Source organism: Cherax quadricarinatus, chromosome 69 (genome assembly GCF_038502225.1).
Source record: "Cherax quadricarinatus isolate ZL_2023a chromosome 69, ASM3850222v1, whole genome shotgun sequence".
Classification (NCBI taxonomy): domain Eukaryota; kingdom Metazoa; phylum Arthropoda; class Malacostraca; order Decapoda; family Parastacidae; genus Cherax; species Cherax quadricarinatus.
In genome coordinates this window covers 268,151-288,965 of record NC_091360.1, presented here as the reverse complement: position 1 = coordinate 288,965, position 20,815 = coordinate 268,151, and the positions used below count along the sequence as shown (strand labels likewise).

The 20,815-nt window shown below is 39.7% G+C and overlaps 1 protein-coding gene across 4 annotated transcripts in view; it reads left to right on the top strand.

Annotated features, from left to right (window-relative positions):
* Nucleotides 1-20,815, top strand: part of LOC128701838 (UDP-glucuronosyltransferase 2B1) — an 83,134-nt gene that overhangs the window by 38,639 nt on the left and 23,680 nt on the right. For 3 of the 4 annotated variants that reach the window (XM_070099792.1, XM_070099790.1, XM_053795762.2), the window contains 4 exons: nucleotides 8,114-8,287; nucleotides 9,358-9,568; nucleotides 15,267-15,486; nucleotides 17,066-17,358. In XM_070099792.1, the coding sequence (XP_069955893.1) occupies nucleotides 8,114-8,287; nucleotides 9,358-9,568; nucleotides 15,267-15,486; nucleotides 17,066-17,342 (882 nt within the window). In that variant the 3' untranslated portion in view covers nucleotides 17,343-17,358. Of the gene's footprint in view, nucleotides 1-8,113; nucleotides 8,288-9,357; nucleotides 9,569-15,266; nucleotides 15,487-17,065; nucleotides 17,359-18,056; nucleotides 18,355-20,815 lie in introns of those variants that run through there. The other variant, XM_053795761.2, reaches the window with a different exon arrangement.

The following is a 20,815-nucleotide window of genomic DNA, read 5'->3' as shown; positions in this document are numbered from 1 at the left end:
AGCTATGTGTAGAAAGAAATTTGGTAATAAGTAATACATATTTTATGAAAAAGAGGATAAATAAATATACAAGGTATGATGTAGCACGTAATGAAAGTAGTTTGTTAGATTATGTATTGGTGGATAAAAGGTTGATGGGTAGGCTCCAGGATGTACATGTTTATAGAGGGGCAACTGATATATCAGATCATTATTTAGTTGTAGCTACAGTTAGAGTAAGAGGTAGATGGGAAAAGAGGAAGGTGGCAACAACAAGTAAGAGGGAGGTGAAAGTGTATAAACTAAGGGAGGAGGAAGTTCGGGCGAGATATAAGCGACTATTGGCAGAAAGGTGGGCTAGTGCAAAGATGAGTAGTGGGGGGGTTGAAGAGGGTCGGAATAGTTTTAGAAATGCAGTATTAGAATGTGGGGCAGAAGTTTGTGGTTATAGGAGGGTGGGGGCAGGAGGAAAGAGGAGTGATTGGTGGAATGATGAAGTAAAGGGTGTGATACAAGAGAAAAAGGTAGCTTACGAGAGGTTTTTACAAAGCAGAAGTGTTATAAGAAGAGCAGAGTATATGGAGAGTAAAAGAAAGGTGAAGAGAGTGGTGAGAGAGTGCAAAAGGAGAGCAGATGAAAGAGTGGGAGAGGCACTGTCAAGAAATTTTAATGAAAATAAGAAAAAAATTTGGAGTGAGTTAAACAAGTTAAGAAAGCCTAGGGGAAAGTATGGATTTGTCAGTTAAAAACAGAGTAGGGGAGTTAGTAGATGGGGAGAGGGAGGTATTAGGTAGATGGCGAGAATATTTTGAGGAACTTTTAAATGTTGAGGAAGAAAGGGAGGCGGTAATTTCATGCACTGGCCAGGGAGGTATACCATCTTTTAGGAGTGAAGAAGAGCAGAATGTAAGTGTGGTGGAGGTACGTGAGGCATTACGTAGAATGAAAGGGGGTAAAGCAGCCGGAACTGATGGGATCATGACAGAAATGTTAAAAGCAGGGGGGGATATAGTGTTGGAGTGGCTGGTACTTTTGTTTAATAAATGTATGAAAGAGGGGAAGGTACCTAGGGATTGGCGGAGAGCGTGTATAGCTCCTTTATATAAAGGGAAAGGGGACAAAAGAGATTGTAAAAATTATAGAGGAATAAGTTTACTGAGTATGCCAGGAAAAGTATACGGTAGAGTTATATTTGAAAGAATTAGAGGTAAGACAGAATGTAGAATTGCGGATGAGCAAGGAGGCTTCAGAGTGGGTAGGGGATGTGTAGATCAAGTGTTTACATTGAAGCATATATGTGAACAGTATTTAGATAAAGGTAGGGAAGCTTTTATTGCATTTATGGATTTAGAAAAGGCATATGATAGAGTGGATAGAGGAGCAATGTGGCAGATGTTGCAAGTTTATGGAATAGGTGGTAAGTTACTAAATGCTGTAAGGAGCTTTTATGAGGATAGTGAGGCTCAGGTTAGGGTGTGTAGAAGAGAGAGAGACTACTTCCCGGTAAAAGTAGGTCTTAGACAGGGATGTGTAATGTCACCATGGTTCTTTAATATATTTATAAATGGGGTTGTAAAAGAAGTAAATGCTAGGGTGTTCGGGAGAGGGGTGGGATTAAATTATGGGGAATCAAATTCAAAATGGGAATTGACACAGTTACTTTTTGCTGATGATACTGTGCTTATGGGAGATTCTAAAGAAAAATTGCAATGGTTAGTGGATGAGTTTGAGAATGTGTGTAAAGGTAGAAAGTTGAAAGTGAACATAGAAAAGAGTAAGGTGATGAGGGTATCAAATGAGTTAGATAAAGAAAAATTGGATATCAAATTGGGGAGGAGGAGTATGGAAGAAGTGAATGTTTTCAGATACTTGGGAGTTGACGTGTCGGCGGATGGATTTATGAAGGATGAGGTTAATCATAGAATTGATGAGGGAAAAAAGGTGAGTGGTGCGTTGAGGTATATGTGGAGTCAAAAAACGTTATCTATGGAGGCAAAGAAGGGAATGTATGAAAGTATAGTAGTACCAACACTCTTATATGGATGTGAAGCTTGGGCGGTAAATGCAGCAGCGAGGAGACGGTTGGAGGCAGTGGAGATGTCCTGTCTAAGGACAATGTGTGGTGTAAATATTATGCAGAAAATTCGGAGTGTGGAAATTAGGAGAAGGTGTGGAGTTAATAAAAGCATTAGTCAGAGGGCAGAAGAGGGGTTGTTGAGGTGGTTTGGTCATTTAGAGAGAATGGATCAAAGTAGAATAACATGGAAAGCATATAAATCTATAGGGGAAGGAAAGAGGGGTAGGGGTTGTCCTCGAAAGGGTTGGAAAGAGGGGGTAAAGGAGGTTTTGTGGGCGAGGGGCTTGGACTTCCAGCAAGCGTGCATGAGCGTGTTAGATAGGAGTGAATGGAGACAAATGATACTTGGGACCTGACGATCTGTTGGAGTGTGAGCAGGGTAATATTTAGTGAAGGGATTCAGGGAAACTGGTTATTTTCTTCTAGTCGGACTTGAGTCCTGGAAATGGAAAGTACAATGCCTGCACTTTAAAGGAGGGGTTTGGGATATTGGCAGTTTGGAGGGATATGTTGTGTATCTTTATACGTATATGCTTCTAAACTGTTGTATTCTGAGCACCTCTGCAAAAGCAGTGATAATGTGTGAGTGTGGTGAAAGTGTTGAATGATGATGAAAGTATTTTCTTTTTGGGGATTTTCTTTCTTTTTTGGGTCACCCTGCCTCGGTGGGAGACGACCAACTTGTTGAAAAGAAAAAAATATATATATAATATATGTATACATGTATATATATATATAATATATATATATATATAATATATATATATATATATATATATATATATATATATATATATATATATATATATATAATATATATATATATATATATATATATATATATATATATATATATATATATATATATATATATATATATATATTATATATAAAATATAGGGAGGTACCACCTCTAGAACTGTTATAGGGACCCTCATCCTCAAAGAAAAGAATAAACTTGCTTCAGGGAAAACTCAATATTCTCCCTGAAGCTGTTTGAGAATTTTCTCCTACCACCCCCTATATCATATATATATATATATATATATATATATATATATATATATATATATATATATATATATATATATATATATATATATATATATATATATATATATATATATATATATATATATATATATATATATATATATATATATATATATATATATATATATATATATATTTTATTTAAAGACAAAATACATTGACAGAACATTCACAAAACTACGATACAAAGTAAAGCAACATAGGTAACTCAGAGCTACATCTCAAATACTTCGTCCAGCTCCCCAGCGGTGGGCCGCGTGCCCAGAATGCTGCAGGCATTTCCTCTCTGGATCACAACACTGAGTCTCTGGAAGAGGAAGCTGGTCTCCCTGTAGTCCTTTGTTTCTATGATGAGCTTTTCACCCAGCTCTATTAAGAACTTTAGAGCACACTTGCCCCATGCTCCAAGGGTCTCTGACCCTATTGGGATGAAGTTATAGCAAGGGGGAAGGTCTTCATATTTGCAGATCTTCTGAGTCTCCCTGTGGCTGGCAGCTCCACCCTCTTCCACTACGGAGTATGGCAAGTAGGTGTTTACCTGGAGTTTACCTGGAGAGAGTTCCAGGGGTCAACGCCCCCGCGGCCCAGTCTGTGACCAGGCCTCCTGGTGGATCAGAGCCTGATCAACCAGGCTGTTGCTGCTGGCTGCACGCAAACCAACGTATGAGCCACAGCCCGGCTGATCAGGAACTGACTTTAGGTGCTTGTCCAGTGCCAGCTTGAAGACTGCCAGGGGTCTGTTGGTAATCCCCCTTATGTGTGCTGGGAGGCAGTTGAACAGTCTCGGGCCCCTGACACTTATTGTATGGTCTCTTAACGTGCTAGTGACACCCCTGCTTTTCATTGGGGGGATGGTGCGTCGTCTGCCAAGTCTTTTGCTTTCGTAGTGAGTGATTTTCGTGTGCAAGTTCGGTACTAGTCCCTCTAGGATTTTCCAGGTGTATATAATCATGTATCTCTCCCTCCTGCGTTCCAGGGAATACAGGTTTAGGAACCTCAAGCGCTCCCAGTAATTGAGGTGTTTTATCTCCGTTATGCGTGCCGTGAAAGTTCTCTGTACATTTTCTAATTCGGCAATTTCACCTGCCTTGAAAGGTGCTGTTAGTGTGCAGCAATATTCCAGCCTAGATAGAACAAGTGACCTGAAGAGTGTCATCATGGGCTTGGCCTCCCTAGTTTTGAAGGTTCTCATTATCCATCCTGTCATTTTTCTAGCAGATGCGATTGATACAATGTTATGGTCCTTGAAGGTGAGATCCTCCGCCATGATCACTCCCAGGTCTTTGACGTTGGTGTTTCGCTCTATTTTGTGGCCAGAATTTGTTTTGTACTCTGATGAAGATTTAATTTCCTCATGTTTACCATATCTGAGTAATTGAAATTTCTCATCGTTGAACTTCATATTGTTTTCTGCAGCCCACTGAAAGATTTGGTTGATGTCCGCCTGGAGCCTTGCAGTGTCTGCAATGGAAGACACTGTCATGCAGATTCGGGTGTCATCTGCAAAGGAAGACACGGTGCTGTGGCTGACATCCTTGTCTATGTCGGATATGAGGATGAGGAACAAGATGGGAGCGAGTACTGTGCCTTGTGGAACAGAGCTTTTCACCGTAGCTGCCTTGGACTTTACTCTGTTGACGACTACTCTCTGTGTTCTGTTAGTGAGGAAATTATAGATCCATCGACCGACTTTTCCTGTTATTCCTTTAGCACGCATTTTGTGCGCTATTACGCCATGGTCACACTTGTCGAAGGCTTTTGCAAAGTCTGTATATATTACATCTGCATTCTTTTTGTCTTCTAGTGCATTTAGGACCTTGTCGTAGTGATCCAATAGTTGAGACAGACAGGAGCGACCTGTTCTAAACCCATGTTGCCCTGGGTTGTGTAACTGATGGGTTTCTATATGGGTGGTGATCTTGCTTCTTAGGACCCTTTCAAAGATTTTTATGATATGGGATGTTAGTGCTATTGGTCTGTAGTTCTTTGCTGTTGCTTTACTGCCCCCTTTGTGGAGTGGGGCTATGTCTGTTGTGTTTAGTAACTGTGGGACGACCCCCGTGTCCATGCTCCCTCTCCATAGGATGGAAAAGGCTCGTGATAGGGGCTTCTTGCAGTTCTTGATGAACACAGAGTTCCATGAGTCTGGCCCTGGGGCAGAGTGCATGGGCATGTCATTTATCGCCTGTTCGAAGTCACTTGGCGTCAGGATAACATCGGATAGGCTTGTGTTAATCAAATTTTGTGGCTCTCTCATAAAAAATTCATTTTGATCTTCGACTCTCAGTCTGGTTAGCGGCTTGCTAAAAACTGAGTCATATTGGGACTTGAGTAGCTCACTCATTTCCTTGCTGTCATCTGTGTAGGACCTATCTTGTTTAAGTAGGGGCCCAATACTGGACGTTGTTCTCGATTTTGATTTGGCATAGGAGAAGAAATACTTTGGGTTTCTTTCGATTTCATTTATGGCTTTTAGTTCTTCCCGCGATTTCTGACTCCTAAAGGATTTTTTTAGCTTAAGTTCGATGCTTGCTATTTCTCTGACCAGTGTCTCCCTACGCATTTCAGATATATTGACCTCTTTTAGCCGCTCTGTTATTCTTTTCCGTCGCCTGTAAAGGGAGCGCCTGTCTCTTTCTGTTTTACATCTACTCCTCCTTTTTCTTAGAGGAATAAGCCTTGTGCATACATCGAGTGCCACCGAGTTAATCTTTTCTAGGCATCAGTTGGGGTCTGTGTTGCTTAGTATATCTTCCCAGCTTATATCGGTTAGGACTTGGTTTACTTGGTCCCACTTTATGTTTTTGTTATTGAAGTTGAATTTGGTGAATGCTCCCTCGTGACTAGTCTCATTATGTCGGTCTGGGGCTCCACGCATACATATCTGAACCTCAATTATGTTGTGATCTGAGTATATTGTTTTTGATATGGTGACATTTCTTATCAGATCATCATTGTTAGTGAAGATGAGGTCTAGTGTATTCTCCAGTCTAGTAGACTCTATTATTTGCTGGTTTAAATTGAATTTTGTGCCGAGATTTAAAAGCTCGTGTGAGTGTGAGTTTTCATCAGAGCTGCCTCCTGGTGTTATTACTGCAACAATATTATTTGCTATATTCCTCCATTTTAGGTGCCTTAAGTTGAAATCCCCCAGGAGCAAGATGTTGGGTGCAGGAGCTGGAAGATTTTCCAGACAGTGGTCAATTTTTAACAGCTGTTCCTGGAATTGCTGGGATGTTGCATCCGGAGGCTTGTAGACTACCACAATGACTAGGTTTTGGTTCTCGACCTTTACTGCTAAAACTTCCACTACGTAATTTGAGGCATTAAGCAGTTCTGTGCAAACAAGTGACTCTGCAATGTACAGGCCAACCCCCCCCCCCCTTTTGCCTGTTCACTCTGTCACATCTGTATAGGTTGTAACCTGGGATCCATATTTCGTTGTCCAAGTGATCCTTTATGTGGGTCTCAGTGAAAGCCGCGAACATTGCCTTTGCCTCTGCAAACAGTCTACGGATGAAAGGTATTTTGTTGTTTGTTGCTGGCTTTAGACCCTGTATATTTGCAAAGAAGAATGTTATCGGACTGGTGGTATTGTTGGTACTGTCTGCCAATGTGGCGGCACATGTGTAGTCCCAGGCAATCTGCTTTCCATCCTTCCAAGGTAGCATAGTGGCTCCATCAGGACGCTTTAGACTTCCGTCAGACCTCTGCACTTGGGGTTCCCGTTGAGCTGGGCAACGGGCTGTGGCGAGGCTTCTCTTTATGATATCATTGACCTCCTCATGCCTGGCATACTTCCCTTCTGCTGTGTGACACACGAGACCATGAAGTCCGAATTGATCAGCTGTCGCCCTGCCGCAAATACGCCTATGTTTGGTGAGGATGGGGGCGGCTAGGCGAAGAGCAACACCACTCCGAATGGCCTGTGGGTCTAGTCGAGTGCCCAAGGAGGAATTGGGAACAGCAAACAGGAAATCTCCTGAGTGTGGTGCCTTCACTGCCAGGAGACGAGCTTTGTCCTTTCCTGAGGCGTTGGAGAGCATTGTGTTGGCGATTTTTTCCATGATCGGTTTGTCCCAGTGGGACTGTTTGTGTTCTTTGGGAGGAGCTGGTCTACTGGAGGAATCTGTAAGGGTGTCCCACCGAATCGCTGCTTCAGTAAACCTGGGGTCTTGAGCTCCAACCATGTCTCTCAAGCGTTCGGGAAGCCAAACACGAAGACAGAAAAGCAGGTAAAGCAACATGCGTTGCTTTGCGCACCCCTATACCTCCCAGTCGTACTGGGAGGGTTGCCTGATCCCATTTTGTCATGATTGTAACAATAATGAACAATTATGTGACCAAAGCTACTGATTTTGTGGATTTTGTTCCATATTTCCAAAGTTTGTTTAATTTATCCTCATTAAATGGAGGGTTTACTGTATACAGCTACTTTTTTTTTTATCATAAAAGATGCATTATATACATCAAGAAATAAATATATTGTACTGAGTTTTGAAGAATGCATTACATTAAGATTAAACTAAGTTTTGTAAATCTTAAAAATCACTTGATATAGTTCTCCAAAAGAGGTTCCTTGAGACCACTGAGGGGCTCTTGATCCAAGGAATTAAACCTGTCTGCTAGTTCCTCAAATCAAACCTGATTTCTTCCCATTACCCAGTGATGTATGATCTTTACAGGTCTAGTGTTTCCTCCTTATATTAATGATAATAGCTATAATAATTCATATCCAGTACTGCAGTTCAGTTATACTAGGCTAGCTTGCCTGTACAGTGTCATATTACGTTTTCTGTCAGTTATATACAGTAATGTTACTTTAATAATGTGAAATTATCAGGATTTTCTGTCATCTAGTTCAACCTAATAGCAGCTCCTGCAGTGTTAATTTACTTGCACATAGTTATAAATCATTGGGGTGAAACCACTGTGAGTTATATTGAAGTAACACTGGGTATTCCTGAGTTACTATGTAGTGTACATGTATTTCACTGTTGGCAGCATCTTGTGTCTCAGTGTCCAGGGAGCCAGCATCTTCTGAGAGAACTGGAGGTAGTACTCGTCCACTCTCACTGGATAATAGACTACCCTAAACTCATGCCACCACATGTGCAGTATATTGGGTGCATCCAGTGTGGGGCCCCTGCTCCTCTGCCTCACAACATTCATACATGGGTATGTTATTTGTTCCTTCTTATGGTGCTTCACATGAGTATGTTATTTGTTCCTGCTTATGGTGCTCAACATGTTTATCTTAGTGATTATTGTTTTCACTGATGTGTGGGAGAACTTTATCTCAATTTTAATAATAATAAAGAACCCATTTCCAGTTGTATAATACTGTAGGTACTGAATATATCTTGTTAGTTATTGAATTGACTTGCGGTAGGGAGACATTGACTATTAACTGAAAGGTTCAGTGAAGTGTAGGCCTTCAGCAATGACCAGATTATTACATTCAGGCAAATTTAAGCTTTTCTAATTTCCTCATTAGCAGTATAAGAATGTTAAAATAAGTTAACTATTCTCTGTGCAAGCTGCTGTTGAAAATATATGCAATTCCTTTTATGTATAGTGTTCAGAATTATTAGTTTTAAATATGAATACCAAGTATGTATGCTATTTGTGTATAAATATATTTTTTGTCTGATGTTTGATTAACATAATGTGCCATCCTCTATTTACCTTGTGGTGGCAATAACAGTATTGTTGTGATCTTTGAATGTGTGATCTACCATTATCATTCCCAAGTCTCACTCAAGAAACTTTTCCTCTATTGAATGTTTTGAGGTTTACACTGTACCCTGCTTCAGTTTTTATTTCCTTCATTCTTCAAGGTGGAATAACTGAAACTTATCCTCTCTGAACATGATATTGTTCCCCCGGGTCGCCATCTGGAGAAGACCCGGGCCGGAAGTACCGGCAAACCAACATCAGTCATCATATTGTCATCCAAGACCTACTGGAAACCTTGATTTATATCTGCTTGAAGATTCACAAGTTGTCTTATATCTAGTGAACCTCTTAGTTGAATGTTATGGATCACATCCTACAGGAGAGGATTTAGGAACCCCAGTGGAAATAATTTGCACTGCTTAAATTTCTTGAGTTTTACTAGGTTATAAACCTTATGTGGTTAATGATCTGAAGAGTTCTTATGTTTCCTCTTAGATAAGAAAAAAACATTGTAAGATGCAAACCATTCTTGTCATCCCTCAAATGAGTGAAAGAATGTTTATCTACAGGTGAGTGAGGCAGAAACAGGTGTAGTTGTCTTCTCTTTGGGTTTCACGGGATATGAGGCTACCTCTGTGCCAGGACGCGTCATCGATGCTTTCATTGGTGCCTTCTCCAGACTGCCACAGCGGGTTTTGGTGAGGTTTAACCCAGCCCTTCTCCCTTATGTTCCGGAAAACATCATGGTTGTTGACTGGCTACCACAACATGATATTCTTGGTAAGTACTTCACTATTTTTTTTTACCCAGTGATTCTTTCAATAATTTTTGACTTGTATTCTAGTTTTCAGGGGATTTTATTTGCAGCTTCTGGGACTGCTATGCATTATCTCCCACACCCCTGCAACTTGCTCCTATACCCCTACAACTTACTCACACCCATACAACTTACTCCTGAATACCCGCCTTCAGCTGTACAATTCCTGCACATCTCACACTTGCAGTTCATATTATTTTTTGCATTATGTACTGTATTATTATCACACACTGACACTTCTTAAGGCATGCTTTCCTTTTCACTAAAGAAGATAATAGGAAACAATACCTGTGAATATAAAAGAAACACTGTCTGTTTATAAATTCAAGTCTCTTCTTAAAAATCACTTACTCGCCCACAACTAAATAAATACTGAATAACTGTATAACCTGTGACCCTATCAAACTTTGTTTTTCTAATTACATTACCTAATAGAATACTCCATTCTAATGAATACACAGCAACTCAGCAAATGACCATATGACCTGTCTTTGAAATACTCATTTGTGCTGAATTGTTATTTGTTTACTATAATTTTTACCACTGAATATATCATTGCTTAGCTAATCTTAAGTTAATTTTAAGCCTGCCCATAATGCTCTGCATACTAGGGACTTTTGGCATGTTACACTTAACCACTGTATTTCTTTGTACATCTATGTATCATGTCCAAATTAATAATAAATAAATACAGGGAAATAACTTCTGTGAAAGAATCCTGTTAATGCTTTTTTCAAGTGATATATTGGTATACGGGGTTGAGGATCTCTTTTTAACTTCCTATCTTTTCAGCTTTCAGTATGGATACGGTTTGAACCTATGACAAGCCAGTCCTAAATATGAGGGGCAAGTGTAATTACTACTGTACTATAAAAGCTGAGTCAACTTTCTGGCTTATTAACAAAAAAGATAAAAATTAAAAAAAAAAAAAAGTTAGCAGCATATTTTAAAAGTCTCACAACAATATGAAGTTCAATGAAGAGAAGTTTCAACTACTTAGATATGTAAAACTTGAGGAAATCAAAACTGTATCAGGGTATACAGTAAATTCTAACCATGCAATAGAACAAAAAAGTAATATGAAAGACCTGGGAGTGATAATGTCTAAGGATGTCACCTTCAAAGACCACAACAATGTATCTACTGCATATGCTAGAAAAATGATAGGATGGATAATGAGAACCTTCAAAACTAGGGACTCCAAACCCATGGTGATTCCCTTCAAATTGCTTGTTCTCTCTAGGCTGGAATACTGTTGTACACTAACTGCCCCCTTCAAGGCAGGCAAAATTGCTGACCTGGAGAGTGTACAAAGAACTTTTATGGCACACATAAGTATGATAAAGCACCTAAATTACTGAGAATGGTTGAAGTCCCTTGATTTGTATTCCCTGGAATGCAGGCAAGAGAGATACATGATAATATACACTTGGAAAATCCTAGAGGGATTAGTATCAATCTTGCACATGGAAATCACTCCCTATGAAAGCAAAAACTCAGCAAGAGATGCAGCATTCCCCATAATGAAAAGCAGGGGTTCCACAAATACACTGAGAGACAACACAATAAGTGTCAGGGGCCCAAGACTGTTCAACTGCCTCCCAGCATACATAAGGGGGATTACTAATAGACCCCTGGCTGTCTTCAAGAAGGCAATGGGCAGGCACCTAAAGTCAGTACCTGACCAGCGGGCTGTGGTTTGTACGTCAGTTTGCATGCGGCCAGCAGTAACAGCCTGGTTGATCAGACCCTGATCCACCATGAGGCCTGGTCTCAGACCAGGCTACAGGGGCTTTAACTCCCAAAATCCTCTCCAGGTATACCTGGAGTTTACCTGGAGAGAGTTCCGGGGGTCAACGCCCCCACGGCCCGGTCTGTGACCAGGCCTCCTGGTGGATCAGAGCCTGATCAACCAGGCTGTTACTGCTGGCTGCACGCAAACCAACGTACGAGCCACAGCCCGGCTGGTCAGGAACCGACTTTAGGTGCTTGTCCAGTGCCAGCTTGAAGACTGCCAGGGGTCTGTTGGTAATCCCCCTTATGTATGCTGGGAGGCAGTTGAACAGTCTCGGGCCCCTGACACTTATTGTATGGTCTCTTAACGTGCTAGTGACACCCCTGCTTTTCATTGGGGGGATGTTGCATCGTCTGCCAAGTCTTTTGCTTTCGTAGTGAGTGATTTTCGTGTGCAAGTTTGGTACTAGTCCCTCTAGGATTTTCCAGGTGTATATAATCATGTATCTCTCCCGCCTGCATTCCAGGGAATACAGGTTTAGGAACCTCAAGTGCTCCCAGTAATTGAGGTGTTTTATCTCCGTTATGCGCGCCATGAAGGTTCTCTGTACATTTTCTAGGTCAGCAATTTCACCTGCCTTGAAAGGTGCTGTTAGTGTGCAGCAATATTCCAGCCTAGATAGAACAAGTGACCTGAAGAGTGTCATCATAGGCTTGGCCTCCCTAGTTTTGAAGGTTCTCATTATTCATCCTGTCATTTTTCTAGCAGATGCGATTGATACAATGTTATGGTCCTTGAAGGTGAGATCCTCCGACATGATCACTCCCAGGTCTTTGACGTTGGTGTTTCGCTCTATTTTGTGGCCAGAATTTGTTTTGTACTCTGATGAAGATTTAATTTCCTTGTGTTTACCATATCTGAGTAATTGAAATTTCTCATCGTTGAACTTCATATTGTTTTCTGCAGCCCACTGAAAGATTTGGTTGATGTCTGCCTGGAGCCTTGCAGTGTCTGCAATGGAATACACTGTCAAGCATAACATTCAAAATTTGTACAGTATGTATCCAATGCTTTTGCATATGCAGAAAGTTTTTATTTATTTATTTATTTCTCAACAAACCGGCCATATCCCACCAAGGCAAGGTAACCTAAAAGCTAAAATGAAAGTTTCTCTTTTTAAATTTAGTAATGGATACAAGAGAATGGGTTACAAGCCCCTTGCTCCCACCAAGAAAGTTTTTATATTTTATGAAATATTAAGAGATACAGATCAAAATCTGGTAATCAAAAAAATTTAGAATACACTTCAAAATTTAATAATTGTTATAATGTATTAGTCTTTACACTTTGAGTGGTCAGTGAAATAAAAATCAATGCAGAAATCACTGGTAATCTGTAAGACAATTTTGAGAGATTAGCAAAAAACTAATAACCTATCAGAAATTAAGATATTTTTAAATTCAAATTCAAATTCAAAGTTTATTCTCTATAAGGATTACAATGCTGAGTTTACAGAATTTGGTTATTGTGTGGTTTACATGTAGTAAAATAATGATTACAGAGTGTACCACTAGAACACCTAGCATGGCTAGGCATTTCGGGCAGACTTAGTTTAAATCTTAATTTTAAAATATTACAAATTATGAGGTAAGTTGGTATTATGGCTAAGTGACTAAATACTAGTTTGTGAGTTTAGCAATGTGAATGCTTTTGTTTTGGCACAGTACATAGTTTCAGTATTGGAGTATCACAGGATTCATTATTTTAAGATTGAGATTAATATTTCTGTTTATGGTCAAATGGGTGAGTGAAAGTGTGAACCACCAGGTGGTATTCATGTAGTTAGTTGACAGGGTGTATCAGGGAGATAAGATGTTTTCTAATGGTAGTTTTGAAGGTGATAAATGTGTCTGCAGTTCTAGAGTTCTCAGGTAGGGTGTTCCAGATTTTAGGGCCTTTGACACACATTGAATTTTTGTAAAGGTTTAGTCGGACACGGGGAATGTCGTAGAGATGTTTGTGTCTGGTGTTATGCCTGTGGGTTCTGTCACAACTATCAAGAAAGCGTTTTAGGTCAAGGTTGATATTGGAGTTTAAGGTCCTGTAGATGTAGATTGCACAGTAGTAAGTGTGGATGTACTGAACAGGGAGTAAGTTTAGATCTATGAAGAGTGGGGGGGGTGTGTTGCCAGGGATGGGATTTAGTGATTATTCTTACTGCGGCTTTTTGTTGGGTTATTATTGGCTTTAGGTGTGTTGCTGCAGTTGATCCCCAAGCACAAATAGCATAGGTGAGGTATGGATAAATAAGTGAGTGGTATAGTGTGAGAAGGGCATTTTGCGGCAAGTAGTATCGTATCTTGGAGAGGATCCCAACCGTTTTGGATACTTTTTTGGTTATGTGTTGGATATGGGTGCTGAAATTCAGGTTGTTGTCAAGGTATAGGCCTAGGAATTTGCCCTCATTATGTCTGGTAATTAGAGTGTTGTCGATCTTAATGTTAATTTGTGCATCTCCTGCCCTGCTACCAAACATAATATAGTAGGTTTTGTCAGTGTTAAGCATAAGTTTATTGGCTGTCATCCAAGTCGATATTTTGATCAGCTCCTCGTTAACAATGGTGTTGCGGGTGGCAAGATTAGGGTGAGAGATGACATAAGTCATGTCGTCAGCAAAGAGAATGGGTTTCAGGTGTTGGGATACGTTTGGAAGATCATTGATGTATATGAGGAAGAGCAGGGGACCAAGGACACTTCCCTGCGGAACTCCAGTATCAAGTGGCCGTGTTGTTGATGCTGTGTCTTTAATGGTGACATACTGATACCTATTAGTAAGGTAAGATTTGAAATAAGCAAGCGCATGGCCTCTTATACCGTAATGGTCAAGTTTGTGGAGTAGGATATCATAGTCTACTGTGTCAAAAGCTTTTCTTAGGTCAATAAAAATTCCTAGTGGATATTCCTTATTTTCCAATGCTGTGTAAAGCAGATCTAGCATTCTTATGATTGCATCATTAGTGCTTTTATTTTTCCTGAATCCAAATTGGCAGGGGTTGAGTATGTTTTGTGTCGTTATAAATGAATATAGTCTCCTGTGCACAAGTTTCTCAAAGATTTTGGATAGCAATGGTAAGTTTGATATTGGCCTATAGTTGTTTAAGTCTGTAGGGTCACCACCTTTATGTATTGGTGTAACCCTTGCCATCTTGAGTAGTTTCGGGAAGGTGCTAGTTTCTAGTGACTTGTTAAAAAGTAATGAAATAGCATGTGAAAGGACATGGGCCGCTCGCTTGTACAGTAATGGTGGGACATGAGACAGATTCCCTGAGTTATTTTTAAGTGACTTCATAATCTCAGTGACTTCCATGGGCTCAGTTGGTGCAAGATAGAAGGAATTTGGGAAATTCCCATCTAGGTAGTCCCCGGCATGGGCATTGGTAAGTACTATAGCATCTTCTTAACGTAATTTTGATTGGATATTTGGATGTTCTCATGGAGGTCACATGCTAAATTTGAAGGAAATTTGCAAGTTTTGTATACTGCTTTTGATTTAAGAGTACACAGAACATAAGGGGTCAGAAGATGAATAGAAGAATAACAAGTTTGTTGTAGCTATGCCTGTTCATTATTGTTCAAACTGCTGAAAATTATCCTCTCTCAAAATTGACAAATATGAAGCCCCCCACCAAATTAAACCTTCATTTTACTAAAATGTACAAGTTGTTAAGTTTGAGGTCAATTTGGAAAGGCATTCTGAGGTTATCTCATAAAAATGGAGGACTGAGAAGCAAAATATTGAAGCACTCTAGGTAACCAACCTTGTTGGGGGTAATGATTATGCTTATTTATACAAAGGTTTTAAAAAATAAATTAATGCTGTGTAGTTGTATAGCTTGTTTCAACATACTGAGCCTCTTCTGACACAGCTCACCCCAACACTGTGCTGTTCGTGACCCACTGTGGACAAAACGGCGTCAACGAGGCAGTGTACCATGGTGTGCCCATTGTTGCCTTCCCAATCTTTGCTGACCAGGGTGACAATGCTCGCAGGGTGGTGGATCGCGGCCTAGGGCTCATGATAGATAAAAATGCCATCACAGAACACCTTGCATACACCACCATTATAGCCGTACTTAACAATACCAGGTCAGTAGCTTTCATCCTCCCTCCAGATGCCTGTGGTTCCCTACATACGAAAAGTGCAGTACTGTACTGGGAATCATCGTTATTTGATAGGAGGAACAAAGAAATTGTGGTAATCATATGTAACGGTAGAAAAGGATACATATGAATGGATCAAGCTCTTTTATTTAAAAAGATCAAAAATAAATAAAAAGACCACAGTTGTATATTGCAAAAGAACTGAACTGAAAGGGTACTTGAGATTTTTTCAGAGATGGAAAAATTGAATGTGCTGAATGGGGATGTAATAAAAGGATACAGCATTTCAAGTTGATTATGTAAATGATAAACTAATTACTGAAGATGTGATACTAGAAACATAACTCATAATCACAAATAGTAATTACACTTCTTGGAGTCTGTAGATATCCTGGAGTATTTTTTATGATTATGTCTCCTCTAATCCTTTAAAGCAGCACTGAGATATTTAACTTTTTATATCCTCAGTAGTTCAGCTTTATTTGTTTAGGGACAAGCCACATGGAAAATAACAGGCTTCCTCTAACACTTTTTGTATTCTTTAGAGTTGTGGGTCATCATTCTGGTGCCGTGTACTTAGTGTTTATATATACATTCTTCTTCTTTCAATGTACCAGCCGAATCCCACCGAGGTGGGGTGACATAAAAGGAAAAATGTAAGTTTCTCCTTTCAAATTTAGTAATATATACAGGAGAAGGGGTTACTAGCCCCTTGCTCCCGGCATTTCAGTCGCCTCTTACGACACGCATGGCTTACGGAGGAAGAATTCTGTTCCACTTCCCCATGGAGATAAGAGGAAATAAACAAGAACAAGAACTAGAAAGAAAATAGAAGAAAACCCAGAGGGGTGTGTATATATACGCTTGTACATGTATGTGTAGTGTGACCTAAGTGTAAGTAGAAGTAGCAAGACATACCTGAAATCTTGCATGTTTATGAGACAGACAAAAGACACCAGCAATCCTACCATCATGTAAAACAATTACAGGCTTTCGTTTTACACTCACTCGGCAGGAGGGTACTACCTCCCTGGGCGGTTGCTGTCTACCAACCTACTACCTATATTATATATACATGTGGTATATATATCCTCAACAATGGATTCCTTGCTGAGGTTATTGGTAGAAGTTCTTACATTTCTCACACTACCATATGTTATAAAAGTTTTCAGATAGTAATACATTATATTTTAAATAACCTCTTTTTTCATATTCCTCAGTATTCTTGCAATTTCTCAGTGTTCTCTTGCAGTTTGAGTACATCAAAGCTGTTAGACTAACAAAACAAAGTTTGCATACTGAAATATCCATTATGTTGAGCTTAGCAAAACATACAGGATACTCACATTCTGATGGTTAATAATCACTAGTTTAATTAACCCCAAGAATGTTTTGTTGTTTATTCACCAGGAAAAAAACCTGGCACTAGTCTCATGGTGTCATTATTGGGGAGGATGAGGGATCGAGGCAAGTTGTGCCTGACACATGAAAGTAGGGTAGACATTGGTCCTCACAGGACATTTCCTGGCAGTTGCAATTACTCATGAGTTGTTTCATCCTCCAGGTACCAAGAAACTGCAGCAAGGTTTTCTGCTCTGTGGCAAGAGGAGGGAGAGTCTGGGGTGGAGAGAGGAATTAGGTGGATTGAAAGAGTACACCGTCATGGTCGCCTCACCCACCTCAAGATGCCTGGTGCTCACCTTTCCTTCTTGCAATACTTTGCTCTTGATGTGGCTGTCTTTCTTCTTCTGGTAATGCTGGCTCTCTGCTGCCTTACCTGTAGTCTTTGCTATACCCTCTGCTTCCTTACTCGCAGGGAAGGCAAGGAGAAACTTCAGTAGTCCAGTGATGAGTTTTGTGAGTATAATAAATGTTTGTATTGATAATTGACAATAATACAAGTATTATTATTATTTCAGAAAATCTTGTATGAGATATATAATCTTACAAATGATTCTTACAATAATGGCATGAACCTGTGATGTCAACTAATAATTCAGGACAGATGTATGCAGGTATTCATAATGATCAGAGTGCTGACAGTACATAGCCTGCTCTTTATTATTTCCTTAGAAATGGTTAGACCATTATCCCATTGTACACTATCCTTATCCTCTAATAATATTTAGAACTTATGATTTCTCTCTGTTTTCTCCATCAAAATGATCATCGATTTCTGTCCCAGTGAGATTTTTTTTTTTTCATAATCGAGTGGAAAAATACCAAATGCACTTCAGAATGCAGACAGCAGCAATGTAGAAATTCAAATCTCTTTATTGAAGCTACTTAGTTATAATTATGCTATTAATTATTGAATGATACATTTCCTGAATTATTATATTTAGAGGAAACACTTAACTCTTAAGGGTCATACAGTGCCTGGGGGAATGGGAATGCAAGGTCAGGTTAGCATGGAACTGTTAAAGACATCACATAGGATGACTTTACATCTAATTTGAATCTTCGATAGCTTCTCTATCAATATTTTGTGACTCTTAACTGTCCTCCATTGGTAGCATGTGATAACATACATACTGATCAATTTTTTCCAACAGATGTTAAATCATTAAAAGGATATATCTGAAGGTGTGATGATGATGTCAGGTGTACTAACATCTAAACTAGAAATGTACAACAGAGAGCTTGAAACAAACCTCACTGGACAGATTTTTAGTGAGAACCAGTGAGCCAGAACAAGGTGTTAGTGGTGAAAAGAGACAACGAAGAGAAACAACATCAGAAGGACAGTTGTCTGACATAATAGAAGAAGACTCTCCTTCCAAGCAGTAATATACCCCCTCCTCTCCTCCACCTCCTGCTTCCAGTATGCCATTAGTTCTCCTCTGACAAATAAGAGGCAGTTAAATTTTCATTTACTGTTCAGTATTTCAGTTCAAGTTTCTTTTAGTATTCATTTTTACAGTTTTATGTAGTAGTTAGTACATTTGTAATAATTTATTATATTGTCAGTTGGGGTCTGGAATGGATTAATTCTATTTACATTATTCTTTATGGGAAAAATTGCTTCGGTTGTCGTCCATTTTGGGTGTCGAATCGATATCTGGAGCGAATTAAATTTGACAACCAAGGAACTTTTATATGTCGACGAAGAAAGGGAGTGAAGAAGAGCAGTATGTGAGTGTGGGGGAGGTGCGTGAGGCATTACGTAGAATGAAAGGGGATAAAGCAGCTGGAACTGACGGGAACATGACAGAAATGTTAAAAGCAGGGTGAGGGGATGTAGTGTTAGAGTGGTTGGGTGAGATATAAGCAACTATTGGCAGAAAGGTGGACTGGTGCAAATATGAGTAGTGGGGGGGTTGAAGAGGGTTGGAATAATTTAAAAAATGCAGTATTAGAATGTGGGGCAGAAGTTTGTGGTTATAGGAGGGTGGGTGCAAGAGGAAAGAGGAGTGATTGGTGGAATGATGAAATAAAGGTTGTGATAAAAGAGAAGAAGATAGCTTATGAGAGGTTTTTACAAAGCAGAAGTGTTATAAGAAGAGTAAAGTATATGGAGAGTAAAAGAAAGGTGAAGAGAGTGGTGAGAGAGTGCAAAAGGAGAGCAGATGATAGTGGGAGAGGCACTGTCAAGAAATTTTAATGAAAATAAGAAAAAAATTTTGGAGTGAGTTAAACAAGTTAAGAAAGCCTAGGGAACAAATGGATTTGTCAGTTAAAAACAGAGTAGGGGAGTTAGTAGATAGGGAGATGGCGAGAATATTTTGAGGAACTTTTAAATGTCGACGAAGAAAGGGAGGCGGTAATTTCATGCACTGGCCAGGGAGGTATACCATCTTTTAGGGTTGGAGTGGTTGGTATTTTTGTTTAATAAATGTATGACTCCAGGACTTGAGTCCTGGAGATGGGAAGTACAGTGCCTGCACTCTGAAGGAGGGGTGTTAATGTTGCAGTTTAAAAACTGTGGTGTAAAACACCCTTCTGGCAAGACAGTAATGGAGTGAATGATGGTGAAAGTTTTTCTTTTTCGGGCCACCTTGCCTTGGTGGGAATCGGCCAGTGTGTTAATAAAAAATAAAAAATGTATGAAAGAGGGGAAGGTACCTAGGGATTGGCAGAGAGCATGTATAGTCCCTTTATATAAAGGGAAGGGGGACAAAAGAGATGGTAAAAATTATAGAGGAATAAGTTTACTGAGTATACCAGGAAAAGTGTACGGTAGGGTTATAATTGAAACTATTAGAGGCAAGACAGAATGTAGGATTGCGGATGAGCAAGGAGGTTTTAGAGTGGGTAGGGGATGTGTAGATCAAGTGTTTACATTGAAGCATATACGTGAACAGTATTTAGATAAAGGTAGGGAGGTTTTTATTGCATTTATGGATTTAGAAAAGGCATATGATAGAGTGGATAGAGGAGCAATGTGGCAGATGTTGCAAGTATATGGAATAGGTGGTAAGTTACTAAATGCTGTAAAGAGCTTTTATGAGGATAGTGAGGCTCAGGTTAGGGTGTGTAGAAGAGAGGGAGAATACTTCCCGGTAAAAGTAGGTCTTAGACAGGGATGTGTAATGTCACCATGGTTGTTTAATATATTTATAGATGGGGTTGTAAAAGAAGTAAATGCTAGGGTGTTCGGGAGAGGGGTGGGATTAAATTATGGGGAATCAAATACAAAATGGGAATTGACACAGTTGCTTTTTGCTGATACTGTGCTTATGGGAGATTCTAAAGAGAAATTGCAAAGGTTAGTGGACAAGTTTGGGAGTGTGTGTAAAGGTAGAAAGTTGAAAGTGAACATAGAAAAGAGTAAGGTGATGAGGGTATCAAATGATTTAGATAAAGAAAAATTGGATATCAAATTGGAGAGGAGGGGTATGGAAGTGAACGTTTTTAGATATTTGGGAGTTAACGTGTCAGCGGATTGATTTATGAAGGAAAAAAGGTGAGTGGTGCATTGAGGTATATGTGGAGACAAAAAAAAGTTATCTATGGAGGCAAATAAGGGAATCTATGAAAGTATAGTGGTACCAACACTCTTATATGGGTGTGAAGCTTGGGTTGTAAATGCTGCAGCGAGGAGACGGTTGAAGGCAGTGATGTCCTGTCTAAAGGCAATGTGTGGTGTAAATATTATGCAGAAAATTCGGAGTGTGGAAATTAGGAGAAGGTGTGGAGTTAATAAAAGTATTAGTCAGAGGACTGATGAGGGGTTGTTGAGGTGGTTTGGTCATTTAGAGAAAATGGATCAAAGTAGAATGACATGGAGAGCGTATAAATCTGTAGGGGAAGGAAGGCCGGGTAGGGGTCATCCTTGAAAAGATTGGAGGGAGGGGGTGAAGGAGGTTTTGTG